Source organism: Gopherus evgoodei, chromosome 7 (genome assembly GCF_007399415.2).
Source record: "Gopherus evgoodei ecotype Sinaloan lineage chromosome 7, rGopEvg1_v1.p, whole genome shotgun sequence".
Classification (NCBI taxonomy): domain Eukaryota; kingdom Metazoa; phylum Chordata; order Testudines; family Testudinidae; genus Gopherus; species Gopherus evgoodei.
The window spans coordinates 18542309-18556319 of NC_044328.1; the positions used below are offsets into that span (position 1 = coordinate 18542309).

Sequence of the window (14011 nt, forward strand, 5' to 3'; positions counted from 1 at the left end):
CTTTTTTACATATTAAAAATACCTTCCAATCTGGCAGTGATTGTGTGAACAAACTAATCAAACCATTTTGTCAATCAGCGCTTAACACCAAATTTTAGTGCAGATGAGAAATTGGACTTAATTTTAATAAGCTTATTAAATTGCAAATAGAACAGAAAACTTAGTGGCATCTCATTTTGTAATCATTTAAGTGACTGTGATCTTTATACTTTTAAATTAAAGTGTGTGACATCTTTTTATATTACTATACCATGATCTGCTTGTGCTGCATCAGCTAGAATACTTGACTTAAAAAAAAATGTCAAGGAAAGTGAATGTGCTGCTGCAACGTGTGTGTGTGTGTCTATCTGTCTATCTATCTATCTGTAGATATACGCACACAGGTATAGTAACAATACATTAACAATAGTACATACCTTTCAGTAGTATGAAGAATTTACATGTGATACCGATGCCCTTCACGACTCTGACAGACTTACAGACTAATTATTAGATTAAATGTATATTCTCAAGAATTTCCTTTGTTTCACAGCCCCTCTCTTGTTTAGATACATTGCATTTGACTGTTAATAGTGTTTGTGCATTCTCAACTTCTTTCTCTCAACTTTAACATATTTTCTGGCCGTGAGGCTAGTTTTAGTTAATTACAAAATAAAATATTATGCACAGCAATATGCAAATTGCAGTAAGCCCCATGAGTCAGGCTGATTTCTCATGAATACCAATAGATGCTTCAACTGCTAACACTATTCACAGTTGGACTGCCTTTCTCTTGAAATGTGAAGCCATTACATTACATTTATTTTCCTAGCATCATAAACGTATTCATTTTCCAAGGCTTTTCAGTTTGATTTTAATTTCCAGAGGTGTATTTTTAATTGTGATGGATCAAATGGGGGTCTCTATAACTATCTTAGCTGTTGAAGTGGGTAGTCCTTTGAAATTGGCCTTAGTGGCTACGTGCAAAGTATTGCCGTGCAACCATTAACTATATGGAGTTTGAAATATGCTAATATCAAAACCTCTTTAAAGCTGCTCCTGCTTACTGAACTATGTAAAAACTGCTTTATAGATGTGTATTTGGTGTATTTCAGTGCTGAATCTGTAACGCTGAATGAGTGTCTTCAGTTGTCATATCTACCTTCCAAACGAAACTACATGTTGTTACTCTATCCCAGAGAAATTTTGATTCTTGACCTTGAAGTGAACCAGACAGTAGGTGTAGTAGCTATTGAAAGAACAGGCATACCTTTTTTACAGGTAACACATCCAGTTTGTTTCTGCCTATGCTTATTTCATTTAACATTCTTTGCAATTAAAACCAGTCCTTACTGTATTCTATTTACAAACATTTATTGATTTTTATAAATATCAAAAACATGAATCTGTCTTTCTAAAGTTTTATGTTTCCTGGGTGGCTGTCAGCAAAGAGATGTTTAGGCTGGGATTTTTAGTCTATAAAACCCAAGGAAAACTTTAATTTAGAGTGTGAAGAGCAAAGGTTCTTAATGTGCTCTAATATCTGAGATTTACTACTGAGCTACCATATATTCTGTACTGCATAACACTGTATGCATGTGAATTATTTTACTATGTGCTATGAGAAAAAGCTACTTTTACATCTATAAAGGAATCTTGAATTTAGAACTAGGGTCCTATGGCACATGGAATGATTTGTTCAAACCATGGTATGATCACAAAATTGCCCCCTCCATCTCAGCAAGAACAGTTGTTGATCAGACTGGCAGGGGATAGACTTGGTGGAGTAGGCTTGAGCGCTCCACAGCCTTTCTCTTCCACCCCAACCCCATTGCAAGTAAAGATTTTTCCTGGGCAGGGGTAGAGAAGAGGTACCTCTACCTCCCCCTGCCACCCATTGGCCCTTGGGGGAGAGAGAGAGAGAGAGAGAGATGATTAGCTCTCCCATCCCTCCCATCTCTTTGCTGTATGTAAAGCTTCACTGGCATGTCTGCATAAGCCATTCTGGCGTGATTACTGCCGTACTGTCTCTATTGGAAAAATGGAGGTATAATTTGAACTGTATTTTCAAGATTCTGTGCATCTGACCAGATCACCAGTTTTGGAATCAAGAAGGAATTTTCCCTCAGGGGAAGATTCATGTAGTGTCTGGGGGAGTTTACTTTCCCATAGCATTCTGGAGACCTGGTTAGAGGCTAATAAGGAAAGGTATTTAAAAGCTGTAAGTTTAATAAGTGAAGTTGGTAACTTCATCACAACCTGTGGCCAGTGCAGATGAGAGGCTGAAAGATATCAACTCCCAAATAAGCAAGCTGGGAGATAGATGTAGCTTTAGGAAGGAGGGGAGAACATGTCTTCACAAACTGAAGTACCTCTCCCCGTTAAAATTAATAAAGTTGCAGTCTGCCAATTTAAAATCTATCTCTGTGTCTGTTTCGTTCTCCTGCATGCCCTGCTCAATTTTTTTTTTTAAATATGATGTAGCTTGGTTGCTGGAGATAAGTGTGGAAACTGATTTTGTTTGTATTATTTCTAACACATGATTCTGAAAAATCATGAAGTTACGGTATCCCAATTGCAATGGTTAAGTTTTGTTCTCACTTACACCATTGTAACTTGGAGCAGGGCCTAGGTCAGTAGCTTAATGCAAGGTAAACTGGCTTCTTTTCATAAACTATCTCCACATTAATTTTTCCTATTTTTTGTGACTCCTTAGTCATTTAGTTTGTCTGATCAAGATTCCATTTGGAATTCTGACATGCTGTTGAGATATTCATGCAGCAGGGTGTAATCATTCAACATAATAATTGCATTTTCCAAATAGTTTACATTTGTGTGGGCAGGGAAAAAATGAAAAGATTGAAAACTGTGAATTATATTCATTCTAAACTCATGTCAGGGTGAAAATATTTTCAAGTTCCATTTTTAAATGAGTTTTTAAATGCTTCCTGGTGAAGGGTGGGGAGGCTAGTTGGGCAAGAGTGAGAGAAGTGCATGGCCATAGAAGCAATGTGGCATCCATAAGTTCTTCACCCACTGACAGTTTTTTTTGATGAGTAACAGACAGTGAAAAGAAATAAACTAGATAGGGGAAAAGCTGGCCCCTGATGCAGCAGGCATTGTTTAATTAAGCTCACAGAGGCCTATTGCAAATCCAGCCTTTTTGTGGTGGTATAAAAGCTACCAGTGTGGAAACAATTCTGTGGAAAAAGGAAATTTCATTTTCTGTGTGTTTAGCTTTTTACACACAAGATTACATGCACTCCTCTGAGCATCTGTCTTTGCTTGATTAGGTAGCCAAATCAAGTCTATGGTCTTATCCAAATCTGTTTGTTCTTATGGAATCATGAATTCCTGGGACTAGAGAAAAAGTAGAGCAAAATATCACAGCTACAACAAATGTGAGTGCAATTGTGTGTGTACACGTGGAAATAATGTCCTCCCATCCCCCCAAAAAGGAAAATGTCAAGTTCCTCATAAGCCGACTGATTTCACCTGTACCAGTATCATTTGAACTATCAATTGATTTTCCAGTTTAGTTCCAAAGATATTGATGATGCTATAAAGAGAGGTTCTCAAACTGTGATCTAAGCAGAGTTGATTGTTCACATGATGACTCCTTATTTTCAACTGCTAAATTTATATTAAAAGGCGTGTCAATTACTCCATTTGGATGATAGTTCCTGGTGCTTAAACTCTTGAAATTTTTAGGCATTGCAGACATTTCTGTGAATACCCAGCAGTTGTCTGACTACTCATGAATAATGTGTAATCCCGAATTACAAGAAACTGAGGCTTTATTCACAAATATTTGTATAATATAACTGTTCAGATAACTCTAAAAATAAAGTTCCTATGCTGAATAATTTTATCACATGGTTTAAAAGAAAACTTGTGCTGAAAATCTCATTGTTAATATGTGATATGCAGATTTTTACTATTTTTTTAAACTAAAGACTGCCACTCAGTTTGCTTAAATGAGTTCCTGGGCTTTTTGCACAGGGGAAAAAATGCTTTTTTTTACAGATAATATAACTAGATATATTAGTTTAAGTAGTTCCTTAGTGGTATATTCTTTAGTAACTCCTTCAATATAAATGAGCATGCACCTTTTGATGCATATTAACATAAATTGCACACTGTGTAATCTTGTGTTTAATGCAGTGCTCTTTGACATCTGCTTATACAGGTAATTCCATGCTTTCAGCGTGATGCTTTGTTTTGCCTGCACGAGAATGGTTGTATAACTTTAAGAGTTCGCAGATCTAACATTAGTATAACTGGTACACCAAATGAGGACCCAGGTGAGTTTTGTGTCAACAAATGATCAAAACTGACTATGATGTCAGAATCAGCTCCTCTGGCCTAAACTTTAATTTTTTTTTTTTTCAAATACAAACACTTTTTCTGCAAAACATTAAAACCTGGTCTTATAATAAATGGTTGTTTTTTTTCTGTGATGGTTGGTCCTGAGTTTTTTTCACTAAATTAATTGAATTTCCACTGTTTTCTCCAACTTAATTCTAAATTCCCTTGGCTTTTAATGCAAGATAAGAACCTGAATATCCTTTAATTGCTGAATAAATAATCTTTTTAAATTATGTATCATCTTAATAATCAAATCTGTAGGGAAAATCCCAATAAATGGTTTTTAATTTGTTCTATCGTGTCTTTGGACAAAGCAAAAGATGCTTGTGTATACACACAATAATTTATTTAGAAACATAAGTTTTTGGAAACAATTTGCTCTGAAGAGTTTATTACAGTTTAATGTAAATTGGAGTCAACTAATATAATACTGTAATTCCAGTTCTAAGTTACTAAACTTCTGTCATTTGTTGTGTAACACATTATTACTCAGTTAAATGTTTTGTTTAAATTAAACGGAATAAAGGACATAAGTTAACTCTATATACATGCTTAAGCCTGTAAATTTTAAAATCCGCTGGGAATAAGTGATGGTTCTGATAAAGTTTTTCAATAGGCTTTTGTGGTTTGTGTATTTTTAGTGAGCTGCTATAGGCATCACATTCCCTTGTTCCAATTTTACAAGCATGTCAGAAATGTATTTTAGATTAAGCAGAGAAGAGGATGTCCCAAGGCAAATTGGCTTTTGAGTTAGCATATTTTGGAGATCTTATTTCACTATCTGCTTACTAATCTAGAGGACACCTTTCTTTCACTTATTTTGAAGAGAAGTTTTGGAAATAGAGAAGTCATGTTTATAATGTTTGAAAAATTGTAATGGAATTACCTATTTGCAAGGTAAAAGGATACCCACCGTAGAATTTAACACCACCTGTTGTATAAGTTAAAGGTGAAAATGTGTTTAATTTCTAATTTTCTTTCATAAAAACTTGTTTTCCTATGAACATTCTATGCATCTTAACAAAAAAGTAAATTGTTCTTCCCATTTAATTATATTACCCTCCAATAATAGTATCCTATTTTGGGGTCTGAATGTTATGTATCTTATACTTGGTACATTGATATTACAGATCCAGATCCAGTTCAGGAGCTGATTTATGACTTGCGAAGTCAGTCTGATGCAATCAGGGTGACAAAGACGGTTCGCCCATTCAGTGTGGTGTGCTGCCCAGTGAATGAGAACTCTGCTGCTCTCATAGTCAGTGATGGGAGAGTAATGATATGGGAACTGAAGTCTACCATTTCTGGCAGAAATTTACGTAACAGGTAATTTTATTATGTTTCCGTTACATTGGTGTTTAATTGTATTTACACGAAACACTTAATCACATTATGTGACAACATAAAGGTAACAGGGTGAGTCATTCTTCTTGAAAATATGTAAAATTTATGTGCAGTAAGAGGATTAAAATAGTTATAATTAACTAAAGGGCTTTAGATTTCATTTGTGTTTTGGGGGAAGGGATTTTATTCCCTCCTCCCTCCCACTTGTTTAACATTTATACAAAAATACAGTAGAGACCAACATTAACATTTTATTTCAAGGAAAATTTTCCTTCAGCTTCATCCCTCCTTCCTACCCTGAGCATGGCCATTCAGCTTTCTTCAGACAAAACCATTCTCCTGAAGAAAAGACCTATGTGTTTTGACTGGGTGAAGAAAGGACTGCCAAAATAGTCTGGAAATTAGAACACTTTTTAGTAGGTGTCAGTGAATATCCTCCTCCTCGGACCCCCCATGGCCTGGGAGCAGCCCTACAAGCACCCCTCACCATAGTTTTCCCTCTTGGTTCCTTATTAAACTAAAAAAAGAGGCATTTACAAGTCCGGTAACAACATCCCTTCTTAGGTCTGGTTTATAAATCTACTCGGGCTAGTGGTAGATTCAAGCTCCAGCTTGTTGCAAACTAATGTTTGCCTAGACAAGTTCTTATATGGCTTAAGGAGACTGATTTTTACATCCCTGTTTATCTACTTTGCTGAATTTGATCCATTGCTATAAGGTATTTGAATATTGAGTCAGTTAAAAAGGGTTTGGGACAGGGAATGTTCTGATGTAACCATGTTCTAAAATAATGTAGCTATAATGTTCTAAACTGTATATTAATACTTTTCTAGATGTGAGGTCTGTGGCTACTGCACTGATTAATTTGGTGTTAAAATAGGAATAGTAAAGAAAAAATGCATGTATAAAATTTTGGATGTCAGTTCAGAACAAGAACTACATTGAGGTAACTTGTCACAAGTGCAAAGCAAAGAGGATTGCTTAGAAAATGTGTACAGGGAAGATGAGAATTGCTTTGAGTTAGCATGATAATTGCCTTATATTGGTGAGATTATATATGGAAACTCACCAAAATAATGTTGCAGATAATAAGTAACAGGGGGTTTAAGTGACATTGGAAAGAACAGTTCAGGAAAAATTAGAACCAAGTGCATCAAGCAAGCATCTGTGCCATTTTGCATTCACAGCTTATTTTTTTTTCCTTTAAAGCAATTCAAGTGCATCACCTTTGTATTCACCTGTTGCTTTCTGTGGAATTCCTGTAGGAGCATTCCAAAATAAACTTCCAGATCTTTCACTGGATAACATGATAGGTAAGAGTTACAAATAATAATTTTACAGCTAGACTTTTAAAACCAAAGAGAAAATCTTATGGTTTGTGGACTCAACGTAAATACTGAAGCTAGATTGGGTTTGAGTTGTAATGTTGCAAACCTGAACAGCATTTCTGTTTTTTAAAGAAAATATTCAATTAATATTTCTGTGACATGAAGACAATATACCTTATGTTTGCACTTCTTAAAAAAGTAATGTTGGGAAAATAATCAACATTGCAATAGCAGGAGAACCTCTGTAAATGTGGGAATAACGGTAACAGTTCCTGTGAACCACCTGTGTGAGAATTTGGGTTCACTGCATTTGAGTAAGGGTCTTTTCTGCACTAGCCTATTCAAATCCAATGCAGAGAGAGCCTGACTGTGAGATGTGACCTAAGCTTACCTATTACCGACATGGTGTAAAGATATACTGCCCTTGAATGAATTTTCACCCTCAGCAGACTACTGTTCAAAAAACCCTTTTTTTCGATAACTTGATATGATTTGGAGCATTAAGGAGGGACACTTAGGACCTGATTCTCCATTACCTGCACATTGTGTAGTCATTTACACCAGTGCCATTCTGATTTAGTATCTTTCTTACAACTTCTTTGCATTGGTGTAAATGGCTGTGCAAAGCATAGGGCAACAGAGAATCAGGCTCTATTTTTCTTCTATCTTTAGTATAATTTGCTGTGCAAGTGCACTTAATGTCTAGAAGTGGAGTATATACCATATTAACTTTCCAGAGTTATCCCTTCTTTTTCCCTCCAAAGGGACTGCAAAACACTTTTGAACTGTAAAAGACAAAAATGAAGCCACTTCTGAGTTTATGGAAATAAATCAGAATCTACAAAATGTACATATTTGTATTCCTAAAGATAAAAATGGGGGCAGGTGGAGGCAAGGGGTTTGAGATGTAAGCAATTATCAGCTGAAATGTAAGTCTCCTGAAGATAGTTCTGCCTGTACCTATTGCAACAATGTTGAATGCCTCTTTAAATACAAGTTACTACTGCATATATTTGTTGGTAATTAATTGCCTTATAAAGCCTTGCAGCTGGTAAGTATATATCTACAGTCAGATTCAAATGCAATGCTTACAGAAGCTTCATTTTTTTAATATAAAGCAGGACAAGGTGCAGTTACTGGTGAAGAACAGTTAAAAAATTCTTTCTTTCAAGAAGTGCACCTCAAATTCCTGCTGACCGGGCTTCTCTCAGGACTTCCTTTACCTCCATTTGCTATCCGTATGTGTCCACCTCTAACCACAAAAAACATAAAACAGTATCAGCCTCTCTTAGCTGTTGGTAAGTACTCTGAATGTTGTACTTACGTGTGAAAGTTGTGCAAAACCAAGGATAATTTCAATCTATTTTTAGTACTGTGTATCCGGTCCAAAGCAGAGGCCATTTTAGTAACTTTCATTAGAAATATTTTTTGCGTAGTTTTGCTCCCAGCAGCTTTGGGCATATGTGGTGCAGCTTGTAAATGTAGGTCGTTTGACTGTCTTGTGCTTAGAAACAGGTATTTTGTTGGTATTTCTGTCTACCATGTTGCACTCTGTTCATGGAATACTTTACCAAAACCTGTTCTGTAAGGCAGTGATTGCTCCTCATTCCAAACCCTCCTAGAAATTCACTTCTGTATGCCACTTGGCCAAAATGAATTAATGATCTTAATATGTGCCTTAAGGCCCTGATTCAACTGAGTAACAGCAATTACTTAATTTTAACCATGTGATTAATTTTAACCGTGCCATTTTTCCTTGCCATATTTCATTCGGTTCTAAAGCATCTTGATACTACTGTGATTGGCATTGAGGGCCTGATCTTGCAAACCCTTGCTATTTAGGCTCTGATCCTGCAACTGGCTCCAAATTGGCAAGACCCCCCGTGCTAGTGCATAGCACCAATGACTTCACTGGGATTCCAGCCAGGCTCAGACATCTACCTGAGTGGAGCCAGTTGCAGGACTGGGGCCTGAGACTCACTGTAATGTTTGCAAGACTGGACCCTGATTCTTGACTTCTCCTGGGGCTGAAGTGACTCACCTCACTTTGGAAAGCCCCTGGAGCCTGGCTAAATTACAGCAACCTCCCCAGACTACGCCTGTGGGCTTCAGCACTGTCTGGAATCTCTACAACATAGCATGCTGGAGTCTAGCCCCCAACATCCCCATTCTACTCCCTTTACCATGATTGCAAAGGGACCTTCAGAAAGCATCTTATAGTTAGTTGTCTATCACAATGTCTGTGCTGGAGAATCCTCCTGTGACCACAGCTGGGTGTTTTGGGAGCCATTTACACATTCCAGTTCTCGTACACAGGATTTCACTCTGGGATTTGTAAATCCTCCTAATCCTGTTTTAGTAAGTCAGTACTATTGCAAATAATGTCATCCAATAATTATTTAATGACAGTAGACTTTTTGAGATTAAAAAAGTTAAAAGCTTTATTACGATTAAAATGCAAATGATCAACATCACACGTCAAAAATATACATTGTAAATATCCTTACATCAAACTCTGAGTTCTCAAGCAGAATTTTTTTCTTTTCCTACCTGTAAATTTCTAGTCTATAGCGAAATCACCGTTTACTGACAAATATCTAATCCTTCCACTATGGCTGTTGCCTTAGTATTTGTTCCAAGAGTGAAATATGAAGATTAAGAAACTAATATGTAGCTATAAAATGCTTTCAGCACTATAGGATAATATTTACTGTATACCGAGAATGTGTTCTTTAAGCACCAGTCTTTCATCCCATTCTTTAGATCAGTGGTTCTCAACCTTTCCAGACTACTGTACCCCTTTCAGGAGTCTGACTTGTCTTGCGTACCTCAAGTTTCACCTCACTTAAAAAAAAATAATTACTTACAAAATCAGACATCAAAAAATTAAAGTGTCACTATTGCTGAAAAATTGCTTACTTTCTCATTTTTGCCATATTATTATACATCAACTGGAATATAAATATTGTACTTATATTTCAGTGTGATATTTGAGCCTGTTTTTCACTTTTGAGCCTTCTCTGAAGCCTGAGCCCACGCGACGGGGCTGAAGCATGCAACTTAGCTTCATGGGAGACTCTGTGGCATGGGGCCTTAGACAATTCCTTGTGCTTGCAATCCCCGTAAAACAGAGGTGGGCATCCTGCAGCCCGCGGGCCGCACGCAGCCCGTCAGGGTAATCTGCTGGCAGATTGCAAAACAATTTATTTACATTGACGGGGTGCATGCAGATTACCAGTGGATTACCCTGATGGGCTGCGTGTGGCCTGCAGGCCACAGGTTGCCCACCACTGCCCTAAACCCATCTTGTGAGCCTGATGGGGCCTGCAATCTCTAGGTTGGGAAATACTGATCTAAATAAGAAGACATACCCCCGGAAGACCTTTGCATATCCCCTGGGGTACATGTTGAGAACGATTGGCTTTAGACAGTCATTTCCATATCTATACCCATAACAATCTGTTAGATGGGAAAAGTTCACTATTTCTATTGAGTTTACTATTAAGAAAAAAATATATAAACTTCATTATTCATGAAGTTTTTTGATCTAAATGGTTTAAGCTAGAAGCTCTTAATACATTTATTGGTTTGTAGTTTAAAACAGAGATGTTATTTTTTTCAAAGAAGAGAAAGCAGAATTGTAAATATTGATTTATGAAAATTTGCCATGTTGCTCCTTCTGGATTATTGAGAAAACCAATTTATTATCTTCACATATGATTTAGTAACTCTACTTGTGTAATAAAAGTAAAACTACCTGGTACTTTAGTATCTAGTGAACATGCTTTTGTGTAATTAAAAAAAACAACCCACTTTTGTTCCCAAATCTTCAGCAAATTTTAAAAGTTGGAAGCCCTAACAGGTACATGAATGTTTCCTGGCGTAAACTGAACCTTACAATCTTTGAAGTAGGATTTAAACTTTAATCCTTTAGAAATCAAAGTGCCCACTTTGTGCTGGAAGTGTGACTTATTTATAGATTAAATTATTTAGAGTAGTTGTGACTCTTGTGTTTTCATTTTTTAAAATTACTTCAAAAGCTGCTGTGCATATATATTTTTTTTATAAAATACAAATGACTTTCTATAGGTACAAGCAATGGCTCAGTCTTAGTGTATAATCTTACCAGTGGACTTTTACACAAGGAGTTAAGCATCCATTCCTGCGAAGTCAAGTGAGTTTTTGTTTTTAATTCTTGCTAATCGTTTGGGGGGATGAGAATTATAGTATTTATTATTCCATAAGCAATGCAGTCATTGTGACACACAAGAAAATTACCCTGTTGAATTTTCTGCCCTAGTATCTTTGCTCTGCAAAACCAATACCTCTTTGTGAAAATTAGATTGGAAATTGCATTGAACTATAAATATTTGAATTGGTAACTAATGTGCCTGTTGATCTAGGATGAACGTTAGCTGTTTGCATATTCTCTAGAACATTGGAAGGCAGAGAATTCTTTCTAGCATGATAAACTTTATTACAATGTCTGATTTATATGGATCTTACTATTCATGTTCCTTTTCTCATTGGAACTAATTCCATTCCATTTGTTAAGGTTTATTTTCCTCTTCCAGTGATTGCTCATATCTGTTCCAGTTAGGTGTGCGCGTGCGCCGCGTTCATGGAAGTCGGAAACTTTTTCCCTAGTAGCTATCTGTCGAGCCAGCTGAGGAGCCCCCTGAAGTGGCGCCGATATGGCGTTCTATATAAGACCCTGCCGGCCCGACCCCACTTCAGTTCCTTCTTACCACCCGTGATGGTTGTTGGAACAGTGATCTCTTGTTTCTCATGTGCTCCACTAATCCCTAGCTTCTTCTTACTAGTTACCTTTGTTAGTTAATTGTCGATAGTTATCTTAGTGTTAAGTGTTACTGTTACTGTAGCATTAAGTGTAGTTTAGTAGTTGAGGGCAGTTGTGGGGCTCTGGGGCACGCCATCCCAGGGCTTCAAACCTTGCACTTCTTGCAACAAACCCATGCCTACGGGCGATCCCCACAACTCTTGCCTTAGGTGTCTGGGGGAGGGCCATCAAGGTGACAAGTGTAAAATCTGTAAGGTGTTCAAGCTCCAAACAAGAAAAGAGGGGGAAATCCAATTCAAGCAACTCCTCATGGAGTCCGCATCTCTTTCAAGATGCAGGACCGAGTGCCTCGGTGTGCAGTGTTCCCCCAGTGGTACTGGCCATGGCACCACAGAAGATCCCGTGCCTGCTTTGGGACCGATAATCTCTTGGGCCCCAGAGATGCCCATCCTGACACTGTTCCCACTCCCCAGTTGCTCGAAAAAAGCAAGCCTTATGAGGACCCTCTATTAGGCCTGAAGCGGTCACTCTGATCCCAACCGAGCAAGCTTCGGACCAGGCCTCTGACAAGACCGCTAGTCCCTGGTCTCCTCATGGCAGTCATGCGCAAGAGACCGCGCAAGTGGAAGAGATTACATTGCCTTCCACTCCAAATACCCTTGAGGCCACCAGAGGACTCATCGTAATGACAGCACCGGTGTCCCTGATCCAAGCACCGGCTCCAGCCTGAATCCTGGTACCGACCAAGGACAGACCGGCGATGTTCAGACTATTAGCCCTCAGACCAGCATCTCCACGCCACTCTGAGTCCCGGAGTCATTCAGAATCCCGGCACCACTCCAGGTACCGGTCTGACTCATGGCACCGGTTAGACTTGGTCGCTGTGGACTGCTGGAACATGGTCCTGCTTGAGATCCAGGTCATGTTCATCATCCTCGCGACACCATTTCGGACATTCCCCAGTCAGGCCTAGGAGGCCTCGGTCATGACCCCTCAGCACCCAGCTGGCAACCCAAGTGGCAACTTTGGCCCCTTTGGGCATATCATCAGGCCCAGGGCGCCCCCCCCACCCCAGTTGCCCAGCTATCGTCGCACTCAGACACCTGGCCTCTTGAGGCGACCCTCAGCTGCCCCTCTCCAGACCTGGAGCAACCGGTGGAATCAGCACCCGTGGTAGGGGCTACCCCAGGCATCCAGGAAAAGCTACCCACATCTGACTAAGGAGCCACCTCCCTCCCGGCTCTCCCAGTGGAGTCGTCTTCATTCTCCCCTGACGAGGCTGTGGCTGGCACGTCCACATCTGGTCCACCTCCGATGGACTTTAGAGTCCTACAAGAACTACTTAGGCGCGTAGCCCTTAATATGAACCTCCAAGTTGAGGAGGTTGTGGAGGAAGAGGATCCTATAGTGGACATTTTAGGCCCAGAAGGGCCTTCCAGGTGGCCCTCCCCATGAATAAAACTATTCAAACCAATGCCAAAACTCTCTGGCAAACCCCGGCTTCCATTTCCCCCACAGCCAAAGGGATGGAAAGAAAATACTTTGTCCCCACTAGGGGATATGAATACTTTTTCACCCACCCCACCCCGTGCTCGCCTGTGGTGGACGCGGTGAATGCAGAAGAAAGACAAGGCCAACAAGGGCCCACTCCCAAATCAAAGGACGCCAAAAGGCTATATCTTTTCAGAAGAAAAGTTTATTCTACTGGTGATCTCTTGCTACGGATTGCGAACCAGCTGGCGATCCTCAGTAGATGCAATTTTAATTCCTGATCTGCGGTCCTTAAGTTCCAAGACCTTCTCCCAGCAGAGGTTTATATGGAACTGAGGGCCACTGCTGAGGAGGGAAAATTGGTAGCTCGAACCTCCCTTCAGGGTTCCGTTGATGCTGTGGACACGGCTGCATGCACTCTGGCATCGCCATGTGGTGGAACGCCTGTCTCCAGTTTTCGGGACTTCCGCCTGAGGTGCAGCACGCTATCCAAGATCTCCGCTTTGATGGACGGGGCCTGTTTGCAGAGCAAACCGATTCCCCCCTATATACCTTAAAGGACACAAGAAACCCTATTAAATTCTTGGTTATGCATACTCTGGCTAACCAAAGAAAGCCATTTAAACCCCAGACCTCCCAGCAACATCCCTTCCCACTTAGACCCAGGCAGGACTTCTCCCATCGGAGAAGCAGGTACTCT

The 14011-nt window shown here is 39.3% G+C and overlaps 1 protein-coding gene across 3 annotated transcripts in view; it reads left to right on the forward strand.

The window, feature by feature from the left end:
• WDR11 (WD repeat domain 11) overlaps window positions 1-14011 on the forward strand; it is an 81018-nt gene that overhangs the window by 19771 nt on the left and 47236 nt on the right. Inside the window, exons 6-11 of one of the 3 annotated variants that reach the window (XM_030569165.1) lie at window positions 1095-1260; window positions 4169-4283; window positions 5478-5673; window positions 6901-7004; window positions 8138-8317; window positions 11109-11193. In XM_030569165.1, the coding sequence (XP_030425025.1) occupies window positions 1095-1260; window positions 4169-4283; window positions 5478-5673; window positions 6901-7004; window positions 8138-8317; window positions 11109-11193 (846 nt within the window). Of the gene's footprint in view, window positions 1-1072; window positions 1261-4168; window positions 4284-5477; window positions 5674-6900; window positions 7005-8137; window positions 8318-11108; window positions 11194-14011 lie in introns of all 3 variants that reach the window. The other 2 variants (XM_030569166.1, XM_030569167.1) reach the window with 2 other exon arrangements.